This window comes from Pagrus pagrus, assembly GCF_965226575.1.
Source record: "Pagrus pagrus genome assembly, chromosome: 1".
Classification (NCBI taxonomy): domain Eukaryota; kingdom Metazoa; phylum Chordata; class Actinopteri; order Spariformes; family Sparidae; genus Pagrus; species Pagrus pagrus.
The window spans coordinates 21,183,679-21,208,517 of record NC_140185.1 but is presented as its reverse complement, the minus strand read 5'-3'; the positions used below and the strand labels follow the sequence as shown (position 1 = coordinate 21,208,517).

At 43.6% G+C, this 24,839-nt stretch overlaps 1 protein-coding gene across 2 annotated transcripts in view; it reads left to right on the top strand.

Moving 5' to 3' along the window:
- The first annotated feature begins 1,538 nt into the window (after positions 1–1,538).
- Positions 1,539–24,839, top strand: part of fam189a1 (family with sequence similarity 189 member A1) — a 91,450-nt gene continuing 68,149 nt past the window's right edge. For both annotated transcript variants that reach the window (XM_084357204.1, XM_084357203.1), the window contains exon 1: positions 1,539–2,519. In XM_084357204.1, coding sequence (XP_084213330.1) covers positions 2,259–2,519 — 261 coding nt within the window. In that variant the 5' untranslated portion in view covers positions 1,539–2,258. The remainder of the gene's footprint in view (positions 2,520–24,839) is intronic.

Below are 24,839 nucleotides of genomic sequence, written 5' to 3'. Positions count from 1 at the left end.
AAAAGTCATTTAGGTCTTTTAGATTCTGACAACTCAATTACTTTTTCTCTGCGGTGTTATTGCCTTCATGCCCTACACAGGAAAGAACAAGTTTTCATTATCACTTCATCCGACATTTAATTTTTCTTTGAAAAACAAAACGATCTTTATCACTAAAAAATTAGAGATTAGGCAATTTGAAGATGGATCCAGCAAATCCTGAGCATGTTTTCACTGTTTTGTCAGACCGACAGTCCAAAATCAGCGATGTAATGAGTTCTGCCACGTTATACTTCCCCTCTTCTACATTTTTGAGGCACCTATCGTCTTCTTTACTCCACTACATTTATTTGATAACTTATGCAGCGAGTTACTTTGCAGATTGCTGCTGCATCCGAGCCAAAGTAACATCATAGTATGCTTTAATTATTTTATTTTATTGTCAATCTGTAAAGAAAAAAAAAATGCTGAATATCAGATCCAACACTGAGCCAGGCCAATAATCTACTTTTGATACTTAACTTCATTTGATATCAGATACTTTTAGACATTTACTGAAGTCCTGTTTGCAGGTGTGATTTTCACTTCTACCAAATTAAGATTTTAACATGACATCTTCTTGCCACACTGTCCATAACTCACATGGACAAGCAGTAATCCCACCTTGTAGCAGCAGGAACCAGTGATCTGTTGGGTATTTTTGTCAGAAAAATGACTTAACTATCAAAATGATTGCAGATTAATTTAGTAATCCAATCAATTAATTGGCTGTTTTGTCTTTAATCACTGCTGATGAGTGTTGTGTTTCGGCTCTATAGCATCTCTCAGGTTTCACAGCTAGGTGGCGCAGGTGAGCTCTGAATGAGTCTGCAGCTGAACAAGGTCAGAGATGCTGAAGTCCTGCAGCTGTGATTTGAACGTCTCATTTAGCAAAAGAAACCCATCGTGCTACTTATACACACTCTACTTTATTCTGTTTAATCAGAGGAGAAGAGGAAAGAACAACTTCACTGTCCGGCCGAAGCAGGAAAATGTGTTTGGTCTAATGCAGGAAAATATCAACACAAACACAAACAGCCTCAATTATTCCTTTTAAATGTGTTTTCATTAAACTGTATTTTACTTTCTTTCTTCCTCAACACTCTTAAAACCCCTTCAATGAATCTCTGTGACCGAAATAAACAACTTTTTCTGAATAATGCGCCTCCAGCTTCCTGTCACGCAGCTGTGTGTGCGGGACCCTCACACGTCACCAGGTGTGTCGCAGTGATCGTACCTGCCCGTCGCCTCCACAGTGAAGGGCGGACGATACAGAGCACCGAGTTGAGCGACACTGCGGCGACTCTGCGTCACTTTGACTCTTCAGCCACTTTGTTTTATCAGACAAACCGCAATCTCCTCAAAGACCCGCAAACCTGACATGCTCTGAACGCGCACCATCCCGCACCACATCACGCACAGCGGTAACAAATCACGCGCAGGTTTTGTGTATTTATTTATTTATTTATTTATTGCCTGATAGTAGAGATCCTCCTCCTCCTCCTCCTCCTCTTCCTCCCCCTCCTCCTCCTTCACTATCGTAGTAAAACACACTCGGAGCTGCTCGCCGCCATGTAGACGCGCAGAGTGGCACATCTCCAATGCGCAGTGTGCGTCTCCTGTCCTGGCTCTTCACATTTTGCTGTCGTGTGTGAAAAAAAGAAAAGAAAAAAAACCCGGCGGCTGGTGCCTCACACAGAGGAGACAAACTGCGGACATCCAGAGACGGAAACCCACCAAACATCAGCGAGATTCACCGCGATCAGTCGCTTCATCCTCCAGGAGCGCAGCAGCTTCATTTCACAGGCTGTTTCTTTTTCTTTATTTTTTCATTTTCTTGCCGAGTTGTTGGAGAGCTGCAGGGGCGAGCATGACGGCGTGACAATGGTGCAAAGCTGGCTGACAGCAGGATGATGCGTTTCTTGCCTTTTTTCGACTCTTTTCAGATAACTCCGGCGCGTCATTTGATGCACCTCGACTTGGGAATGATCTCTGCCGCTGTGCGTGTGTTATGGTGAACATCTGGTGGCTGCTCCAGTCCGCTCCTGTCTCCGCACACCCGCCGCAGCAGCGCAGCGCTAATTGGAGCGAAGCCTCTTAATTGATGGGACTCGTCGCCGCCGGGCACTGACCTCGACTTACCAGCTCACTGCAGGCTGAAAACCCAGCGACTGTGCTCCCTCTGTGGATGTTATTGTCCTCCTCCGGCGCTGCTGTATCTGTCCTTCCCTTCAGTGACAATGCCGGTGAACGCGCTGCCCCGCGGCGGCGGCAGCAGCGGCATCGGCGGCGGCGGCGGCCCGGGGTCCCTGAGCCCCGCGTCGCTGTCCCGCAGCCTGTCCCGCCTCAGGGAGTTCCGGACCCGGACGAGGATCATGCTGGCTCTGGGGGTCTCTCAGATGGTCCTCGGGAGTCTGATCCTGGCCGTCAGCTTCGCGGCTCTGGCGCTCACCACATCACCCAGGGTCCGGCACTCGTGTCCCTTCTGGGCTGGTTTCTCTGTGAGTATCTGGAGACATGACGGAGAGAAGGAAATATAACCTTAATGCTTCATACTGTTTAAACTGAAGGGCCATGTTGTTGGATTGTGTTGACTTTTGTCACCTCTCACTGCATTGAACCAACATATGTGACTTTAGTCACTATTAAAGGGGTATTACGTGATTTTTTTGATGAAAAGGTTCGTTTTTATGAGACTCAGTAATAAGTGTGTCACTGCCATGAAAGAAATGAATCTGGAGGAAGAGAGCCAATCTGAGGCAATTAACTGTGAGGATACAGAGAGAGAGACAGAGAGGGAGACAGGAAGAGAGAGACAGGGAGAGAGAGACAGAGAGAGAGAGAGAGACAGGGAGAGAGAGAGAGACAGAGAGAGAGAGAGTCAGAGAGAGAGAGAGACAGGGAGAGAGAGAGAGAGACAGACAGAGAGAGAGACAGAGAGAGACAGTCAGAGAGAGAGAAAGAGAGAGAGAGAGACAGTCAGAGAGAGAGACAGAGAGAGAGAGAGACAGTCAGAGAGAGAGAGACAGGGAGAGAGAGAGTCAGAGAGAGAGACAGTCAGAGAGAGAGAGAGACAGGGAGAGAGAGAGTCAGAGAGAGAGACAGTCAGAGAGAGAGACAGTCAGAGAGAGAGAGACAGAGAGAGAGACAGAGAGAGAGAGAGAGACAGTCAGAGAGAGAGAGAGACAGCGAGAGAGAGACAGAGAGAGAGAGGTGTGTGTTTTAAATGCTAAACAGAGCTGCTCCTGTGTACAGTGGGATGTGTGTGTTTGGCAGGATCGTCTTGGAGATGTTGTGTTTTTCTTCACGTGAAATTTTCATGCTGCCTTCTGTAAATATTTATGAACGCACACTTCCCTGATTTCCTGCCAGCGACCCCGAGTCCATTAATTATAGAGGCAGTGGGGCAGAGTGCAGGGGTGAGGGGAGGTCTGTGGTACGAGGACCATCTGTGTGTGTGTGTGTATGTGTGTGTGTGTGTGTGTGTGTGTGTGTGTGTGTGTGTGTGAGGACATGTGTTCGGGCCTGTATGTGTGGGAGTGTGTAGTTACGGGGGAGTGGGAAGTCACAGCAGGGGTCAGAGAGCAAAGGTCAGCGCACATTCATGACCGCCGCCTCGAGCTGGTTTGACAGAATCGGGCCTGACAGCCTGTTGTTGTGCTGCATCTTCCCTTCTGTCGTCTCCGAACACCGAAACCTGATACATCTCAGTGCCCTGAGACACACACACACATCAACTGTGCACATTTTGTTGGTTCTGTTATTTATTTTTTCATGTACAAACAAGTTCAGCGCCCATAAAAGTACAGCCGCAGGGTTAAAAAACATTTGTCGGACAAGATCATCACAGGATCTACACGTTTTTTCTTCAGGTAGACCATCAAAGAGCCGCTTTCTAAAGCCAATGTCACTGTGAATGCAAAGCCCTTTGACTTTCGGCCAATGTTTGCTTCTCATACAGCTCCACACAATAAGATTGTTCTTGAAGGAAAAGTTCACCCAAACATAAAAAAATCAGTCATTTTCTACGAAAAGCCTTCGTAGTCTACAAAACGTTTCTGGAGATTCACAGCAAAACAGCAGAACACAAACACAAAATGGCTCCGTACATACCATCCAGTGTAATCCAAGTCCAAGTGGATTTGAAAAGACGTTATTCCCACCGTCAGTGCACGGTCGAGCTCATGCATCCACTTCAGACCGGGTGGCCGCTAACCCTCTGCAGCTTAGCAGCGACAGTGAAGATTTAGTTTTTTAAAAAATGAAATAACGTCTTTTCAGATCAATTTGGATGTCTGGGTTTCTGGAGATTTGGATTAAGCTGGATGAGCTATACGGTGCCGTATTTGTATCATTTTGAAACTAGTCCCCATCTACTGCAGTTATTTAGGAGAATGCTACAACGCTGCTTTGCTGTGAAGCGCCATTAAATGTTTTGTCGACTGTGAAACTTCACTTCAAACTTCCCGTCGTCATTTGAAATGAAGCTGAGCAGATGATTTTTATTTTTGGGTGGACTTATCCTTTAAAGTTTGCACCAAACATCCACAGACACTGTAAACTGTAAGAATAAGAAGTTAACGAATCACACAAAATCAAGGTTTCACCTCAGATCCCTGTCAGTGATGAACCAGTGAGGGAGGCAGCAGTTAGTTCGGGTTGAGGGGAATAGGAACTGTAACTGTTGCTGAAAACAAATAGCCTTCCAGCAGGAAGAACCATCAGCCTCAGCGGTGCCAAAACCCAGATAATGTGGTTTGAGATCAGCTCCCCATCTGGAAGGAAGTGATTTGCCCTGAAGCTATCAGATGGAGGTTGTCAGTCTTTTAAAGCTCCGAGCTCTAAACTGCGGACACAGAAAACATCACATTCACAGAATTAACAGTCAAGGTTATAAATGCAGAAGGATACTTTTCATCACTCTGACACCTGGAGTCAGGTTTTACATTTGGTCATCAATGCAGCATGTGTAGTTATTGGAGTGTGTCTGGGAGCTGAGCTCTGGGTAAATAAGACAAATACACAGCGTCTTAATTAGAAGGGATGCTTTTCACAGCTCTGCTCTGTGATTGAGTCTAATAACAAAAGCGTGTTTGCACACAAAAAGCAAAAAAGTGAAGCTCATCCATCCTTTCTCTCTGGCTCAACGTGCATGTGTGAGTGTGAGCGGTTGATAGTCCTCATCCTGAATATCTGATACATATGAACACGTGATATCCTGCAAACGGGCGTCCCGAAACCAGTGACTCTTGAGCTTCCTGCCATGTTGGTGAGCGGAGCTAACGAGGAGGCGGACGATAAACCCTCGGCCTATCTGCGCTCGTGTTTGTGTGGCCAACGTCATTAATGATCTCTGTGTGATGACGGGTGTTGTGGGATTTTGTCCCAGTCACAGTCGGAGAAGGTGTAATCTCGACTTCCTGCACAGCGATCACTGATGAGCTCATCCTGGCTGTCCCTCCCCACACATGCTCAGAGACACGCACTGATCCCACCTCAGTGCCGTGCATGTCAATGTATCCGTCGCCCTATTATGTATCATCCAGGCCAAGAAATCCTACAGACACCTCCCTCCTTCCGGCTCCTGACCCCGAGTCGTGTAATGATCCCACTTCCAGCCGCAGTCCCTTCTTGGAGATCTGATTCTGGTGACAAAAGATGACGCAGAGCTGTAACGACGAGCCCTGCGGACTCAGACTCTGCAGACCGCGCGAGGGCTCGTTCGGCCAGATTACCTGCAGGTCGAAGCTACCTGTTGGCGCTGAATCCTCGCCGCCCTGCTGGGTTTTTGGCGGATCGATGAGGCGACGCGGCCGAGCGAGCCAGAGGGCCGCTGCAGCTGTCAGCAGCTGACGTGCAGAACAAATTACCGTTCACCTCGCATCTCCATGAATTAAACTCGGAACTGATCCAAGCGTCCAAACGCACACACACAAACACACAAGCCGCCTGTCACAGAGAAAAAAAAGACATCAGACAAAATGTGTGAATACGTAAATCCATCAGAAGGAGTTGCCGCAGCATCATTTACAACTTCACATTCGATTTTGATGCTTTTCTGTCTCCTCTCCTGTCCTGGCGCTCCACGGAAGGATTTCCTTGTTTTTTTGCCCTCTCCTGGTTGTGTGTTGGAAGATGAAAGTGGATTGTGTGTACAGCCTCTCTAAAAGTAACACTGCAACATCCCAAATCTACACACTGCACCGCAACAAAGACGGCTTAAGATGGTATTCTTGGTGTTTGCTGTGAGGCGGTGTTTCCAGCACCAGCCCTCAGCAGATTCTGCACTGAGCTGCACAAGTGTGTGTGTGTGTGTGTGTGTTTGAATAACTCCAAAGTGTTTTGTAGTGCGGTCGTTGTGTTGAGGAGGCATATTGGGAGCCTCTCATTGTCTTTATATGTGTGGGTGTATGCGTGGAAGAAAGGCAAAGGTTCACATTGGAGAGAAGTTGGCAACAGCTTGGTTTTGAACTGCGGTAGTGGCTCAGGGGTGTTGGCGGATCCCTTGGTTGGGTCTCTTCTTTGTTGCAGTAGTAAAATATTTTCACAAATATTGAATGAATCCTTCTGTCTTTACTGATTCCCTGACTTTTCATTTCGCACCACCAGTCGGTCAAAGTTTTTATTCATCCTGTGAAATATGTCAACATCAGAGTTTTATACATTCGTTTTTTATGTCAATCAATCGACCTTTATTTATACTCAAGAGATCATTGAAGGGTAAACCTCATTCACAATGACATCCGAGGAACAATAACAAGCAAAAGTACTACAAAAAAACAAACATTCAGTTGCATAAAAACCCTTAAACTTTGCACTTGTGCCAGATAATTTAATAGATGAACTAAAATATTATTTGCTCTCAGATGAGAGTCAGCAATTTGTATGATACGGCCAGAATTTTATTCTAAAGCAATGAAAAAATTAACCAACATTATCGGCGGTGAGTGAAGAAACGACAGTGTTGATGTTCTGTCAAAGACGTCAGTGTATTGAGTTGTGAAGATGTCTACTGAAGTTAGCATGCTAACCAGCTAGCTGCAGCCCCTCATGTCTCCTGATACCCATCTGTAACTCACGCTGATAGTCTGACAGCTACCGTGGTTTCAGCTGGGAGGTGTGAAGGTGGCAAGTTCACTACTTCGTAAAATAATTAAGCAAAATAAACTCTCAACCTGTCACGAAAGGAAATGTTTTTTACGCTGATTTTCTTTATTCAACTCAACATAAACTAAATAAAACTCGCCAACTCAGTCCTGATTTGGTCTAAATAAATGGTGATTTCACCGAGCTGTGGACACCTCTCGTGTCCCCTTCCTGCTGTGTCGTCTCATCCCCGGACTAGTCTTGGTCAGAGCCGCTGTAAATCGCCTCTGTACTGTATTCCCTGTCTTCAAACTGGCATCTGTCCGTCTCAGAGGCTGTGTTCAGTCCCAGTGGTGTTCACTGGGAGGCCTGTTGACTGAGCCCCTGCTGCCCTCAGTTACTCCCTCCTTCTGTCTGTCCGTCTTTGAGCTCTTTTTTGAGAGCCAGGGAAATAGAAAAGATGATGCAAGCGCAGATCAACAGTTTGCCTCTACAAAGAAAAGTGCCGCTTAACCGCTTTGTAGTGGAAAGTGGAAACTTCGGGCACGTCTAATCTGGTTGTCGCAGGGAAATCACGTCGGCTGTATTTTCCTCGAGCGGTTGAGTTCTGGTAGTAGATGAAGAAAAAGAGCTGAACATGTTAATTGTTTTGTTGCTGTTGCTGCTGCTGTTGCTGCGTTTCTGCATCGAGGGACTGTGCTTCAACATTAATTAACCGGCTTATTAGCTGCTGCCAACAGGTCCACAGACGCAAACACACACAGACACACACGTTTGTATGTGTACATGCTTCACAGTGAAGTGTGCGGTGTTGGTTGAAAACGGACAAGAGATGTGGTTGTAGTCAGAAAAACATTAGGAATTACTTATAAGGTTTTTGCCTTTGGTGTTAGTCAGGACTCGTAACTTCAAAGTGAACACAGAAGCAAAGTTGCATCCAATCAGAAGCCGTTTTCTGCCTTCAAAGTGAAGATCAATACTTCCACCACAGTGTCAAGTGAGAGTAAAGCTTTTTATTTATCTTTTTTTAATATGGTTTTAAAAAAAAGATCGTTCTGAGTCACAGTTCCAGGTCCAGTGGATCTCCTCCAAAACACTTTAGTTAGTTTAGATATGCACCGTTGTTTCGGTTTCACTTGCAGAGCTTTGCCTTTCTTTGGAGTTTATTTCTGCTCAGTGATTGGGAACATTTTACCTTCTTCTTGTAAAACCTATTGAGTCACATCTTCCCAGGAACAATACCCTGGTTAGAAAGGATGCGTTCATCGTTTCTCATGTTACTATTTGTTCAGTAGAATGTCAGATATCTCAAAACATGGACAAATATAACCAAAACTACCTGAATGGCTGGTTGGCAGAAGTGATGCAGTTTGTAGAAGAAGCTCTTGATCTGGCTCGCACGTGCATTTGTTTTGGAAGCGAGTGAAAGAAATGCACAACAGTTTTTTGATGATGTTTCTTCTTCAAACACGGCTGTTTGCAGGATGCTTAGCGACGAGTTCACGTATCTATTTGTGGGCGTGTAAGATTAATAACTGTAAAATGATGAAGGTGAAACAAAGTCAACGTTGTTTTAGTGACATTCAACGTGTGGAGGAAACTGCTAAAATAAAGAAATAAAAAAGGAATAGTTAACTAACTTTACATAAATTGATATTTATGCTATTTATTTACCTTCGTATTATGTCCCTATTAATTTACTTTTCAGTTTTTTCCCCATTTTGTTTATTCATTTATTATTATTTTTATTTATATTACAAATGTATGTATAAATGTGTTATCTTGCAAATGCAAAAAGGAAAAACATACAGAAAAAATATATAGAAGCAAATTAAACCACAAATATCAATTTATTTCCCATTTAATAAATTAGTTGTCTACATTTCTGCTGCCTTAAATGGCATATTTATTGAGCATTTTATTTATTTATTTATTTGTTTTGGCTATTTCAGTCTTCCATACATACTCTTAGGTTACATACTGTATAATACTATATCTGAAAGATTCGGTTGCTCTGGAGACTACAGAGCAGCTTCTGTTCACAGACAGGCGTAAAGAATAACTACATATGGTCTTGTTTTCTTATGAAGGTGATAAAGATAAGACTGATTGATTGTTGGAGTCACAACTGTACAATATGTAACAGCCTCAGAAGTTCGTCCAGCAGCCATGATATCTCATGATTTGATGAGCATCCAGTTGGAAACAGAGTGACAGAGGGCTTTATAACTCTCCACTGGGCTGTTTGTTGTTTTGATGCAGCCATTAATTCCCAGCTGTCAATACTGGACGTGGCTCCTCAGCCGCTTTACTCATCTTGCCAGTTTAGATTAAATGGGGAGTGTGGTCAGCACACATGCTCTCAGACCAGACCGCTCTCGCCTGTCTTAGGTCTCATATTGATCAACTAATTAGATGGACCCCATCAATCATCTGACTGCTGTTTGCTTTCAGTTTTACTTGACCTGTTGTCGGTTTTCTTACATCTCTGCAGTGACTTCACTCGCAGTCGTGTGGTGTGATGATGTCATGTGGTTTTTAGCGCTCAGTCCGTCCCGAGGTGTCGCTGAACAGTTGTAATTCACTTTGCTGCTGCACCTTCCCATGATAAGTAAGTAGGCACTCAGCCTGCTGCTGCTCATTACTCTGAGGACCCTCCAGTGCATCCTGCCCCCACTCCAGTGCTACCAGTGAGCACCATAATGGTGGAGAGAACAGTTTGTCCTCGCTGCCACTTCATCACACACACACATATACAGCACACAGTGTTCGAGGGGGGGCTCTAATATTTCAAGTTGTCATCTTCACTTAATTCCCTGTCTCGGTGTGCTTTGCTATTTCACTCTGGAGACGCATCCAGACTTTCTGCCTCGTCTTCTCCTCCATCCACCGATATTTTTGGCTTGTTTCATGATCCGTGTTCAACGCCGGCAACAGGATGAGGATGAGCTGAGCTGTTAAAAGCTGAAGACGTCCCATTGTTACATGCAGTCCCTCTCTCTCTTCTATCTCTGTCTCTGTCTCTCTCTCTCTCTCTCTCTCTCTCTCTCTCTCTGCATATTACCTAATGAGGCAAAGAAGCAAACTAGCTGAAAAGCTGCCATTGTACCACGCCTGGTTGACAAAGCAGTCATCGGTGAAATCCAAAAGAAAAAAGATGAAGGTTAGGGTTGTATGTCTGTCGGAGATCTGATGACATTATTTGTGTCCGCTGCTGTTTCATGTTGTGTTCATTGAGGAGACTAAAGTGAATTTACCTTCAGATCAAACAAAAGGCCATGCTGTTTTACCAACGGTGTGTAAAAACAGCACCTCACCGAGGTCGTCGTCAGACCGGCTATAGTGAGGTGTCGACAAGTGCAGCTCTCCTCTGTTAAATGAAGAAGAAATTGAAAAACGTTTATATTGGCTTTATTTTTGCATTTTCATTGTGTGATTTTTGGGATAACATTAGGTCAGCAACCTTTTTGAATCTGATAACTAATTGCATGATCTATTGTTAAACATCAGAAAACAGTTCATCCCACTTTGCTTGTGAGGCGACTCTGTCTAATGAAATATTTTATCCGAACAAAGTAAAACGTTTTTATGTTCTTAGATGGAGAAAGTTAGGGAATTCTCTCATTTCATTTCTCTCTCATCATTTTATTTGGGATTTTTAGTTTAGTTGTTTCCTGTTTTATTTTGGTAAACGCACCCTCATGTGTCATGTTTTACTTCCCACTTCCTGTCTTTGTGTCTCTTCCCGCCTTTGTTGATTTCCCGATTAGTTTCACCAGTCTCTCATCAGTCTTCGCTCACTTGTGTATTTAGGCCTGGCTTATCTTTTAAGCCTGGCATTCACATGTTCCTCAGTTGGTCCCATTTCCTGGGTTGAAAAGTTAGCTTGGGGTTTATACTTCGTTTAGTTTCATGCTCTCAGATTACTCCCGTTGAGTTGCCTGCCTTTTGTTACTTCCATTTTGGAGTTTGAATCAATGGACGACAGCTTCTGTTCATTAAAGCTTATTTCAGCCGGCCTGTCTCCGTTTGTTTGCCAAACCTTAACAATTTTTGCTTGAAAAATGACTTTAATAATTAATGAATGATAGTTGCTGATTAGTCTGTTGCAGCTCATCTCAAATGATTGTCGGCATGATAACTTTCCAGATTTGTAAAGTCCTGTCTCGTACTGCTGGGCATTGTCGTGACGCCCAATAATTTTAATGTATTGTTTCTTATTTCCTCTTTAGTTTATGAAGCATCATCTTCATACCAACTCACAGCAGCACTTATTTAACACCACCTCTGGCTTGAACACCTGCTAACATCAAGCTTTATAGACGTGTTGAATCTGATGATACACGTGTGTTAAACGCTGACATCAACGTGTTACAGGAGGTGTTCGGGGTTGTTTTTTGTCTCACTGAAAGCACAGCCTGGACTGCAAGTTGTTCATTATGTTCTCCCAAATGTTAGAGTCTGAGCATGAGAGAAAATCAAGAAAACTGTCATTGTGACCTTTTCAAAAATAACCTTAAAGTCACCCTCTACTCCAATATGTGTTGCTTGTTGCTGCGCCTGCTTCACTTGGACGTTGCTCGTGCGTCATTCTGCAGAGTGTAGGTCAGAGTCTGAAGCCAGAAGACTGTTTTCACATTTATATGCTGAAGAGGGAAAGAGAGAAGTGTTCACCTGAAGTCTGAGTTTAGGACCACACAGTTTGGAAGAGTTTGGTAGAAGTAGTAGTAGAAACGAATGACATTTGTATATTTTATAAATTGTGGATTCTTCAATGAAGGAGAAGGAGGAGATGTAGAAGAATAATAAAGTAGTTATTTTAACTTTTTATGCCTCCCGTCGGCAACAGCTGTGGCCTGGAGGCGTTAAGTTTTTGGGTTGTCTGTCCCATTCTTGTGATTACTCAAGAACGCGTTGAGGGAATTTCTTCACATTTGACACAAATGTTGACTTGGGCTCATGGACACCAGAACTTGGCGGTCAAAGGTCAAAAGTCACTGTGACATCAGAAAAACATATTTTTGCCACAACATAACATCACAGAGTTTCAGACAAGTGTCTCGTAGGATAAGATGATCTCTGGCCATTATACATTTGTTCATGTCATATGCTGCATTCACATGCAGATGGTCGTTCGGTGTGTTCATGTGCACCAAGTCAGAATGAGGGAACGTGTTTCAAACTAATCTAGGTCACCCTACGTGGGCAGAGACTAACGAGGAGAGCTTGAAATACCATATGACAGAATACATGTGCGTTATACTTGATGTGCAATACATGACTTTGATTGAGTTTCTCACCATCAACCAGATGTTTGACTTCGTCCGCCATGTTTCTGCATTATATGACGTCAACTCGGCAACTTGTGTAACTTAATTTCCTCCGACTTTCCGAGTTGTTATTTTGACTCGATATCAATATGTTTATTCGTGCCATTTCTACAAACACTTTTCTTGAATTCCTTCAGAGTCTTTACCACATAGGTAAGTCGGGATGGACATTAATGTAAATCATATCAAACATAAATTATTCCACACATTCCTGCATGTGTGGAGGAGATCTTTAAGCGCTCAAACACGTATCTGTGCTTGCACATGTGCGCACACACATTACATCTCGGCGCGCCCGCCCTCTTTGTATTCACAGACACTTTCATGCGTGCACACACACACCCACATCAAACACAAACAGCCTCCATTATGAATCATTTTGATGTTTGAAGAGTGGGGCTGGTTGATGCGTGATGAAAGCTGTTGGTTTGTCTGTTTTTCTGGACATTTTTAGGGCCTGAACTGACCCTGCAGATACGTTTGGGAGGACAGAGGGACGTGTGTTTGAGGAAATGTGTTTTATGTTTTAAATGCATGACATATTTGTATGTGCGTGCGCCACAGATCTCTCTCATGAATCCAGCTTCTCTCTCCTCCTCCTGCTCTTGTTTGTAGTGCGCCAGTGTGCTAGTCTGACCTGTAGCCCGCGACGTGTCTGACAGAATGCTTGATGCTGCACTTCTTTACAAACAGCCTCGACCCGGCCGCCAGGAGGTCTGCCTGCGGACTGTTGAATAGAAAAGGCCAACAGGGTTGAACTGAGCTCACAGGCAGGGAGGAAACCAGAGCAGAGAGAGGCAGAAGATGACCACGTCTGTCATCAGATTCATGAGACGAGGGTATCGCACCTGTGTTTACATTTATTCTGCTGTTGTTTTCCTGTCAAATCCGACAGGAAAGAGAAGATTTATGTCTTTTATTTGGGCTGAATGGAGAGTTTTATCTTCCAGTGAAGCGACAGACATCCTGGCTTTGGCCTGGAGATGTTTTCTGATAAAAATAAAGAGCTTTTCAGTGGCGTGCTGCAACAAGCCACCATCAGTCTGAGTCTGATATCTGGCAGACAGATGCAGCTTTGTTGATATGTTTGACTTTTATCCTCTACCTGCTTTTGAGCTGTAACTTCTTCCTGGTTTAACAAAGCCGACTGTCGTCCCTCCCCGCTGCTCTCTGTGGCTGATCAATGGGAGCGCCTGCTGACTGGAGCCTCCCTTTGTTCTATGATTAGAAACTGTGTTGTGTCGGATGACGCTTTTCTGTGTGTACACATGTGGGAGGGCAGGTCAGGAGGATGTGGATGTGTGCCTTTATGGTCCATATGGAGCCGCTGCAGACATAAAGTCAGCGTGTATACCTTCCTTATCTGTTTGAACGCAGGCCACAGAGGCGTATAAACAGCTTATCAAACTGGGGCTACAGGCTGCGGCTGCACCTCTGGAACAGGAGGCAGGAGAAGAAGAGAGAGCGTGTAACATTTTATTTCATATATTTATTTCTGCTTTTATCTTCATACTCCCTCAGAAAGTAGCCGAACACTGTGTTGAGAGCTGAGGTTAATCAGGCGGTAAAAAAGATAAATCAAGAGCCCGAGGGCAAATCTGAGAGGCGACTCAGCTCTTATATAAACGTTGTTTTTTCAACATTGCAAACGTTTAACTTTTAGCCCGAACCCATAAAAAAGAAAAGAAACATGTTGAAAGAGAAACTGGAAGTTAAACGTCTGGTTTCTGTTCCAAAAGAAAGAAAGAAAGACGCAAATCCGTCCCTCCAGTCGCTGTCGAGACAGGAATAGTGAATCTTTTGAGACGGGAAGTCATATTTTATGTATTTTATATCTCTATAACAAAGACTCATTTCCATCAAGCTCAAAACCATCGCAGGTTAAATGTCACAGTTTTTACAGACTGTGCAGCTGTGGCTGTGAGGATATGAATCTTCTCACAGTTGGAAAAATAACAAGACAGACAGCGAGAGAAAGGTGCTGAAAGTAAGAAACCACAGGCAGTTATTAATAATAAAGAGGAGACAAAGCTTGCTAAGGCCTTAAAGAAGTATTTTCAACCTTTCTGCCTACACAGCAGAAAGTTAATCTAGTCTAAGAAATTGGGCTGTGGTGTAGACTTTTACTTGAACCTGCAACATCCAGAAGGCACAGGACCACTAAATGCTCTGGCTGGTGGACAGTTCTTGGTTTTTGGCTCAACCGTTTGGAAACAGGAAACCAAATGGCAGCTATCTGGTCACAAATGGGTATTACAGCTAAACAGCACACAAAAGTATCTTTCTGGAAAACAAATCAGGCAAGAAATAAGCTATAAATGAGCGGAGAGCTGCAGGAGACATGAAACACGGTTCAACATGTTCATACATGTGACTCAAGTGATGTGGTTCAAGTGTCAAGCAAGTCAAGGCAAGTCCTCAGGTTCTGGTCTTCATATCTTCATAGAGAGAAAAGACAAGGCGTCGTATTGTGTTACATTATGTATGATATTGATTTATCAAGCCTGTTCAAAATGTATTAAAATCAACTTAATTTGTGTGATAATTGTTGATATTTAGTGTCATAAATGGAATCGAACGAAATCCGAATCCTTTCAGAAAAGCTTATTCATTTCTTAAAGCTGCTGTAAGCGTTGTCGTTGTTTTAGCTAACTTCCTGTCTGTTTTGCAGCTAGCGATCCCCTCCCTCCAAGTCACAATGACTCCAACTACCTACATTAAAATGACACAAAACGTCCGCTAGCCATGATGCTACGTCAACACCTCGGCTCTCTATATCATGTTAAAATACAGTGAGGGTTAGGTGGGTAACAAGGATGAGATTTGTCTTTTTGGATGAATGAGCCTGGAGGATTAATTCTCCAGGTCGAAGGTCGAACCTTTGACGTTGTACCAAAGATCAACAGGTCGGCCGTTCAGTGGAAAACACACACACAATCATTCAACGTGCAGCCGTGATCAGATTTGTCACCTGTAATGTAGTCGCTGTTGTCTCCTGGCGGAGTCTGCAGCATCATCTTAAAGTCATTTTTCATAATAATCGCCTGCGTGATGCATTTCCTCGTGGCTTCCTGCTGCCCCTGTTGTCTCATCAATACAGCAGCGGCGAGACGGGCCGGACGGTTAATCTCTGGACGTTTCCCAAGGACTTTGTGTGTATACGCATACCCCTGCATGTGTGTATATATGAGTGCAGGAGGCCATTGAGATGCAGAGAACAAAGTGGAGGACTGATTGATCTGACAGTCTAACACATCAGCCTCTTAGAGGAGCCTCAGAGGGAGTTTAATAAGTGCAGAGCCTCCAGAAAAGACAGGAGGGGGTATTATTCTCTCTGTACAGGAACATCATCCTGCTTCTTCTCCTGAGTCTCTCTTTCTGTGCACACCTAGGTTCTAGTTTGTTTTTAAATCATTACACGATTAAAATTGCTCTTTTCAGGTTGAGAAAATGTACCTTGATCTCCATATTAGATGTGTTTTGTTCCTCTCTGTGTCTGCCGTCTTTGCTGTGGTGCACAGGAATGACACTGCAGATTCTGGGGGAGAGAAAAATCTCTTTTTCCTCTGTTTCTTGCTGAAGGGAACACTGCTACACGCTCATTTATTTCAGACTGTCCTGGGGCTGGAGTGGATTGTGGGAGCTGTTTTTTCTCACTGAATTCACACGTTGGTTTTTCTTTCTTTTTTCTCTGTTTGGGTTTTTAAAAATGCGCTTTTAACAGAGACAAGAGGAAGGGATTTATGCAAAAAATGAGAGAAATACGGAGGAACGTTGCTGCTGATTTCGATCCAACACTGCAGTGGATGATGGGGAGTCTGTAGGTGTTTACTCAGGCACACCAAGGCCAGCCGAGCTCCTCCCTCAGGTTGATATTCCAGCTCCCTCCTCTTCCTTTACAGCTCCAGAGTGTTTCTTTTGGCATCGCCTCAGCTTGGTTAGCATGCCTCATCCCCCCACCCACCCACCCTCTCATAATCGACACTCTTTTTGATCCGACTCGCTGCCTGTTTCTGTCCCTGGAGGTTACATCTCTGTAGGATCCGTGTTTCAGCTATGGCTCGGCTCGGGGGGTGTGGGCGCCTCTGGGACATCACTTTCAGATTTCAGGAGTGTGCACATGTCTTTCACAGAAACATGAAATGTGTTTTCTGGTTTGTTCCGCCCTGACAACCTTGTTTCATGTTATTTCATTTCTCCCGCTGAGCAAGATTTTCTCTTTCATATTTGACTTCTCTTTCTCGCTGCTCTTATCTGTATATTTCTGTTTTATTTAGTTGAAAAAACACAGAAGTCGTTGATGAAGCCACATCAGCAAAACATTTTCTGCTTATTAAGTCCGTGTTCAGCGCAGGTCTCCATCACTGCCACAGCACTGCAGCAGAAAACATAAAAATATGCTGATTTTTCTTTTTTTTTTTTTTTGCAATGATCAATACTGAGCTTAGTAAGCGAGGACCAAAGACAAAGAGCCTTCTGCATGAAGACTGTGTGTGTTTGCATATGTGTGTGTGTTTTATAGAGCTGAAAAGATAAGCCAATTGACGGAGAATCAATCAGCAACCGCTTTGATATCCGACGAGTCGTTTTTTTCACATCGTCTTGTTCGTGCTCCTCCTCTGTGATGATTTGCTGCCGTTCTCAGCTTTACATCTTCATAAACTTAGTACCTCTGGGTTTTTTAAAAAACTGTTTTTCAGGCAAAACAAGCAAAACAGAGGTTTCCAAGACTAGACTGTACAGTAGACAGGGACCCAATGCACTGAGCAACCTCTAGCTGTGAAAAGTTCTGCCGTCCACGCCTCAAAGGCCATCAGACAATTATTCCAGTCGGTCAAAGTGTTTCTGACATAAACAGATCTGATGTTTTCATCTTGTTATGTGTCGAGTTGTGGACACGAGGTCCTCCAAGAAGACAACGCTTTTGACTCAGGGTGGAAACAGAAGATACAATGACGAGCGATCTACAACTATGTGAACAGAAGCGCTGTTGTTACTCAATGTCGACTTTGATTAGGACCTCCTCGAGCTTGGTTACCATGGCAGCCAGAGACAGTTACTATGGCATCATTTGAGGGAAGTGAGGAAACCGGGGGTCTCTCTGTCGCTCTCTCTCTCTTTGTGTTGCCTGCTGAAATGAGCTTTAAGGAGATGGAGAAGTGGGGGTAAGACAGAGACAGAGAGAGAGAGAGAGCTTGTAGCTCATGAAGATCAGAGCGTCGAGAGGCTTGTCATTGGTGAAATGACAGACGGGCTGTGAGAGAGCGAGGATCAGTAATGTGGAAGCAGAGGAACAACAAAGGGTTGAGAGGAGAGTGACTTGTGTTAGTGCGACGTGGAGGGAGAGTGAAATGTTTTGGTTGAAGTCAATTACAGCTGTGGTTGTGCGGAGTAATGAGTCTGGCCGCGTCTCACGCCTCTGTATTCCTCTCATTAGCTGCCGCTGGTGGAGGACGAAAAACAGCATTGTGACAACCCTGGTTTATTTGTGTGTTTGTGTGAACGGAGCTCCTGTACTTCCTGCGGATCCTGGACAGCAGTTAGAGCAGTCAGGACAATAAGTCTTTATTCTGCTCCATCTTCATCCATGACTCATTCACTGTTTCTCACTTCCTCAATTTTGCATCCGTTTCTTCCTGCTCATGCTCCTCCTCCACAGCTTAGTCACCATTCATGGATTGATGTGAGGGAGGGGCTGGTTGGTTGCCCTCGGCAACACAATCAAACTGACTGACGTCTTGTTAGAAGTGATGCAGGATTTAAGTTGACATTGGATGATTCTGCGGTTCATGATTTACATCCAAAGCCACTCTTGAGTACCAGTGCGGGAAATAGTAGTGCTGCTTTTCATCTTTATATTTATTTATTATATAACCCACCTTAAAGGGATAGTTCGGGTCTTTTCATGTGGGGTTGTATAAGGTACCTATCCCTTGTCAGTGTATTACCTGCAGTAAATGACCGTCAGCGCCGACAGGGAAGCAGAGCATTGTACTGCTGAACGGCACCAACAGCAAGACGTATTTTAGCCGCCTAAAAGAAGGCCCAGCTAAAAAATATATATCCGTTTAAGTGTACACTATATTTTGAACATTTTTGGTGCTTTACACTGCCGTCAGACAGCCGTGTAATGCAGTGCGGGGCGGACGCAGCTGTGCGGTTGAGGGAATGTAGTCCCAAAGAAAACAGGTGGCGCTCGTTTTGCAAACATGTCAGTCAAATATAAATTATGATTAATTGTACGTGGAGTTTTCTGATCTCAACCTGCATTTTTCTTCTGCACAACAGCAACTGATGAGTGAAATACATGATGTTTTAGATTGTTACATCAATTAAATAAACATTTGTCTCCAGTATTGTTAATTAGTGACGACTATTAAAATCAGTTTACATGAGAGCGTGTTCAATTTCCACAGTGGAGCATGAAGTTTGACTGTCTTATCTGTACTGCAGTTGTTATAAGCAGATAATATGGGAATAATTAGATAAATCATTACATCACAGGTGTTGTCATTGAAGCTCATCTGTTGTTCTGCCGGAGGAGTGGGCTGATCAGAACACATGAAAGGAGACCTCAGAGCCTGTTTGATGAGTCTGTAGAAGTGGGGCTGACGCAACTGGTGTCTTTGAACAGTTGGGAGTTTTTCAAACAACAGAGAACCTGTGGGCTTCAAACATGGCAGGGCAGCAGTCCTTTGAAACATGACAAGTGAGGATCTGATCAAAATGTCATGATGTCAGAAAAAGGCAGAGTTGAAGCTTTGAGTGTAAAAGCATGTTGCTGGTGCGGTCACCTGCACAGGGGCAGCACAGTCCTGCAAAACATACCTACAAACTCAAAAAAATCAATAAGAAATTAACAAAGTGCAGCTTTCTTGTCATTCTTCTGTCCCACTTTGGAGTGTTCACTTCTGTCTGCACTGCAGTCTTTGCTGCTGCAAACTCCCACCACTCGTGTCTAGACAGAAGCAAACAGTGCAGACAGACCAGCAACAGCAAGTCACTGCTGCAAAAAGGACTCGATCCGTCACCAGCCAACAAGAATAACTGTGTTTGAGGCTGGAGATTGAGCCCTGGTTTCTGCAGCGTTGCACCACCGAGTCCCTTTCATCAATCAGCTGATTATAGCATCTCTTTCAGTGAGAACTGGTTCAAATTAGCTGCCAGTGATGGTGGCGTAGCAGCCATTTTGCTAACACAATGTTATTCCCGACATGGCGGCTTGCGATTATTACATTCTAAACAACCGAGTGTGAACCCGTGAAAGTTCACAGGTAAAAGGCTGCTTGCAGCTTTTACCTCTTGACGTGAGTATGAGAGTTACACAGCATGTTTAAGCAACAGAAGCAAGAAAATAAAAGTGACACTGATGGACCGGCTGTGCTGAACCAGGAAAAATGACAGTCCTCCTTCATCCCTCAACATGCACCGAAACTTGTTGTCACTTAATCTGCATTATTTTCTGCTTCGTCAGAGGAGACGAAATTCACCTCTGTAAAAACACATCCTCATTTTTAAACCAAGTGAAAACATCTCGTTCGCCCGTCGTAAATACGCCGCTATAAAACTGTAACTGATTTTAAAGTGGAGAGGAGCAAATGTGTGTCAACGTGTGAGATGAAAAGCAGGAGAGTGTAAGAAACGTTGACAGGACCCCCATTATTAGCATCCTCCCCTCACAGTGTGTGTCTGGCGCTCACACCTCCTGCTGTGTCATCTCTTCAAGGTCAGCTGATGTACGCATTCACACACACACTCTAAACCACAGCTGCTTTTTTTTTTAATTCCCAGTAGATGTCTGTTTCTCCCGAAGAGCACCATTAGAGATTTACTCCCCGGTGAGCAACAGGACTTTTTCTTCCTCCTCAGCCTCAGTCCGATGAGTGCAAATGAACAGCAGCAGGTCTCAAACAGCACCGGCCCAATGCATCGATTCTCTTCATGTGGCATCGACTCGTGTTTCTTCCGAGGCTCGGCCGCGGTTTCAGAAGGACTCGCTCTCCTCGGTTTTAATCGAGTTTAGCACTGCGGAGGCGCTCCCACTTGATTTAAGTCTGCGTTGTTTGTGTTAGGAAATGAAATATCAAGGTGAAGAATGTTTGAGTTGTGCATATTCAGTACGACCGCGGGGTTTAATGTGATTAACGCTGGATTTATTTTGTCAGGCCAGGAGCGGCTGGATAAACAGTGTTTATGAGGGAGGAAGAGGAGATCAGTTTGAATTTTAAGATTTTTAAGAAATGTTTTCTAATGTTTGGTGAAAGAAAGATAATGTGAGGATAAATGAAGTATTCCTGTCACTATTACAGTTAAAGCAGTAGCTTCACATTCCTGGGAAGAAAAAAAAACGACTTTGATTTTTGAGTTAGATGAGAAGGTCGATACCACACTCATATATTTCCATTCAGTATGTGTCATGGTTTGGATATTTGGTCAGTCACTTTTATTTTGTAGATTAATCCTCATGTGTCTTGTTGTGACTTTCCACTTCCTGTTTTAGTCTTTTTCCCGTCCATTTTTCCGTGTGCACCTGTGTTTTTTCCAAGTCTTCGTGTGCTCCCTGTGTTCTCATCTGTTCCTCGTGGTTTTTATGGTTTGTCCTCTGTTTTGGTGTGACTCTTAAGCTTTCTCAAATTCTCACTGTTGCCAGAGCTTTTTTGGTACCAACCAATCAGAAACTGGTACCAATTTAGTACCGTACCTTGGTGTCCATTCTACCAGCAACTCTAAACTCACTAATTAACTTATTTACTGAGGGTTATTTCCCAGTGGACTATTTCTTGGCTTGGTGCAGTAACTTCCTGGAGTCTCTGCTGCTCCTGGTCGTGGCAAAGAAATAGTTTGGCACATTACCTCGTGCAAAACCGTGAAATGTCAGACTGTAAACTGCTAGTACTGTAAACAAATGCTATATATGTTAGTTAGTGAGCTATACAGATGATTGCAGGTGGATTTGATCGCTTTTCGACAGAACCAGGCCAGCTGTTTCTGCCTGTTTCCAGTCTTTATGCTAAGCTAAGCTAGCTCTCTGCTGGCTGTAGGTTCATTTTGAACAGAGCACTTTGCTAATGTCATTAATCATCTCCTCTAACTCTCTGCCAGGAGGTGAATAAGCATATTTCGCAAAATGTCAAACTATCCCTTTAAGGCTTAAGCGGTACATATTTCGATTTCTCAGCTTATCTGAATTTCACAGATGGTTTGAAGCTGCAAAGTTTTCTCATTGCTGCAGAGTGGCGGCTGCACTGACAGACAAGGTCACACTCACTGCTGTGCTGGAGGTGTTCAGCATTTGGATTACAGGCATAATCCCTTTATTATTTGACAATATGTTACCTGAGTCTGGTCTGACCTCTACTGTGACGTGATCGTGTGATCAGGATCCGTTTGTGCAGCCTGGAGTGTGTGTGTTTGTGTACTATTATCCACACACGGATGATGGTTTTGCCTTTTCCCTGCTTTTGAGTTATTGCCTGAACTAAGACACGGTTATCTGATCTTTGCCTGTGATTTGATCAATAGACAAAATTACCGCAGCCTCCCAAAAGGCCAATATTGTTGTGTGGTAATGGAAATGCACTGCCACATGAGCCATGCTTTCTCCCAAAGTAATCCACATTGATTTGTGGGGCCACTTTGATAAATTGAGGGGGTTTTAGGTTTCGTGTTGGTCCGTTGCACAGAGCTCGGTTCCCTCTGTGATGTGAGTGGGTGGTTTGAATTGTCGCCTATGGATCAAACTACAGAACGAAACCCCTTTAGGACCCTTTGAAAAAGCACCTAAATCATAAAATCTGTGTTGGTTAACCTTCAGTGTTTGTGTTCTAAAAATATTGGCCGCCTAAAAAAGAGAGGACATCCTCACTTATTGTGTACTTGACTGCTGGCCAATTATTTTCATATGCTAATGATAAGTGAGTGGGCGAAAATGCTTATTAATATTTATGGAAGTGTGGGGGCTCGTTTGTGCATTCATTTGTTCCAGAGGCTGACAGTCAGTAACACACAGTTCATGATTCAAAGCAGCAGGAATACAAAAAACTGTCTTCTTTGTACTTTTTTGTGAAGTGACTCAGTGGGAGCTCCTGTAGGTGGGATACAGTTTATCATCATCGCTGCTAGATTATATCCACGGATTGTTCTTTCCATCAGCAGGAAGCCGTTAAATGTATGTGTGCAACCAGCTGACGTTTACCTGCGTTCAGTGATGCTTTATTCAGGTGTTCTGCAGACAACATTGTGGTGGGACAGAAATTAAATGGGGCAGCAATGCTTCTGAAAGTTAATCACACAGCCGTGAAATTAAAAAATGAGGGGGCAAACAAAAGATTACCGCACAGAGCCAGCATGGGGAAAAAATGCTGACTTCGCACAAAGCGCCGCGCTGCATCAACAACAAACAAAACGGCTAATCTAACTAACGGGGACAGAGAGACGGAGAGAACAGAATCATCTTTTTTCATCAGCAGTAGCTGCAAATAGTACAGATTAGATTACAGCCTGCAAATCACAGTGTAAACACATGTGGGACAAATAAAATACAAGGGAAGAGGTACAACGCCGGTGAAGCTGCACAGCCTCTCTACAACTGAATTACACTGAAAAAGGGACCACGGCCTGCGTTTACAATGTATGAATTCATGTTTTTCATACACCTTAACCCACACACAGAAAGTCACATTATATCAGATATAAACAAATTAAATGTACAGTACGGTGCACTGTTATTAACACTATAATCAGGCATCTTTCTCACACGTTTGTGATGCTTTGTGTTGATTGCAGTTACTGTAATTACTCATGTTTGCTTTAAACAAGTTTGTGAAGCATCAGTGATTTAATATATAAGAATATATATTAGATTTTATTCAAGCTAATGGTGCGTTTCATTCAGTCGTCTGTGGGTATAACATACAGGATAGGGTGCGGCAGGAAGTCCACAAATGTGACCAAGCGAACGTGAATATACCTTAAACGTTACCTCGTCCACGAACATTTGTGCGTGAGACACGTCAGATAGATTTTCATCAGCAGTGGTGACTTTGGGTGTTTGTTCCTCCAGAAGGTCTGGCTCTGCATCTGACGCTGTCCTCCAGGGCTGGTCGACTCTGAGCAGCTGCAGCAGCTTTTTTCTAAATACGTGTCTAAATTTTAAAATGAATAATACCAAATGTAATTTCTTTACAATATCAAGGTCCACTTGTCCTTACTCCTAACGACTTCCTTTCACTTCGACTGTCACCCCTGTGGTCCCTGTTAATGCCCTGTGTAAACTGAATGATCGCACTTCATTTTTGCGAGCTGTAGTCTGAAGTTTTACCACTAAAGGAAATGTGAGCAGTAAAGATAAAATTTGCCAAACTGCTTTTTTATACTCTATAAAAACTGCCCCTGAGAAGAACACATAAATCACATTGCTTGCAGAAAGATTAAGCCTTCAGGGCGCTCTCAAAGCAATATGATGTAGCAGATTTTTTTTCCAGGAATGCATTTCTTTGTAAAACTGAGACCTTTTTGGAGAAGGATATAACACAAGTTATTCCAGTTATTCTCAGGGGACATTTGAAGTAATGATCCTCCATCACTCTCTCTTTCACATGCATTCAGACACAAACTCACACCTACACAACCCAGAGGATTAAATATAGAGATAATTATAATAATAATTAAGAGGCAGTGATCTCACATGATGTCGCAGAACGCATGCAGCGCTGCGGTTACACTGTGAGTTTCCTCATCTGGTTTCAGCTGCACTGTATAGCTTCTAATCTTTCTTTCTCCTTGTGTAACACCCCATAATCACATAGAAAGTGTAATTAGTGTTCGTGTGTGATAATTGATCTTGGCCTCTCTGGTAATCTTCAGCGAGTTGGGAGTCAGCATTGCTCATTTGTTTATGCTTCCCTTGATGAAATGATGAATGTGCAGCGTGGAGGAAGACTGCTCTGACATGAAGCTAAGTGTGTTCATTAGCGTGATGCATGCTCTTCTTTGGCGTTGTCGTGCAATTATTCTGATAATGAGCTCTCACAACCCTCTCAGTCACAGTTGGAGTTGAAAATGTAGATAAGCTTCTATTTTGTTTCCGTTTGTTTACAAGTTATTTTTTGTTGGATTGTTGTGTGTGCAGGCTCGGCTCAGAATCACTGCCTAACGTGTCGACGATGTGCGTACAGCGAGTGTTTTTTCTCCTCCTTTGAAATGAGCAAACTAAATCGGGTTCAATTAGATGACAGTAATTCCCCATTAAGATCTGGAGGCTTAAGATCATCACAATTTACGGTTTGGAGTTTCCCACTCGAGGACAAAACCAGAAACCAAAGCCTCTCAACATCCACCACTCAACTTTATAATAACAGGGTCAGATCATGTTGTGAATTCAGGGTTGTTCTCTCAGACAAATAA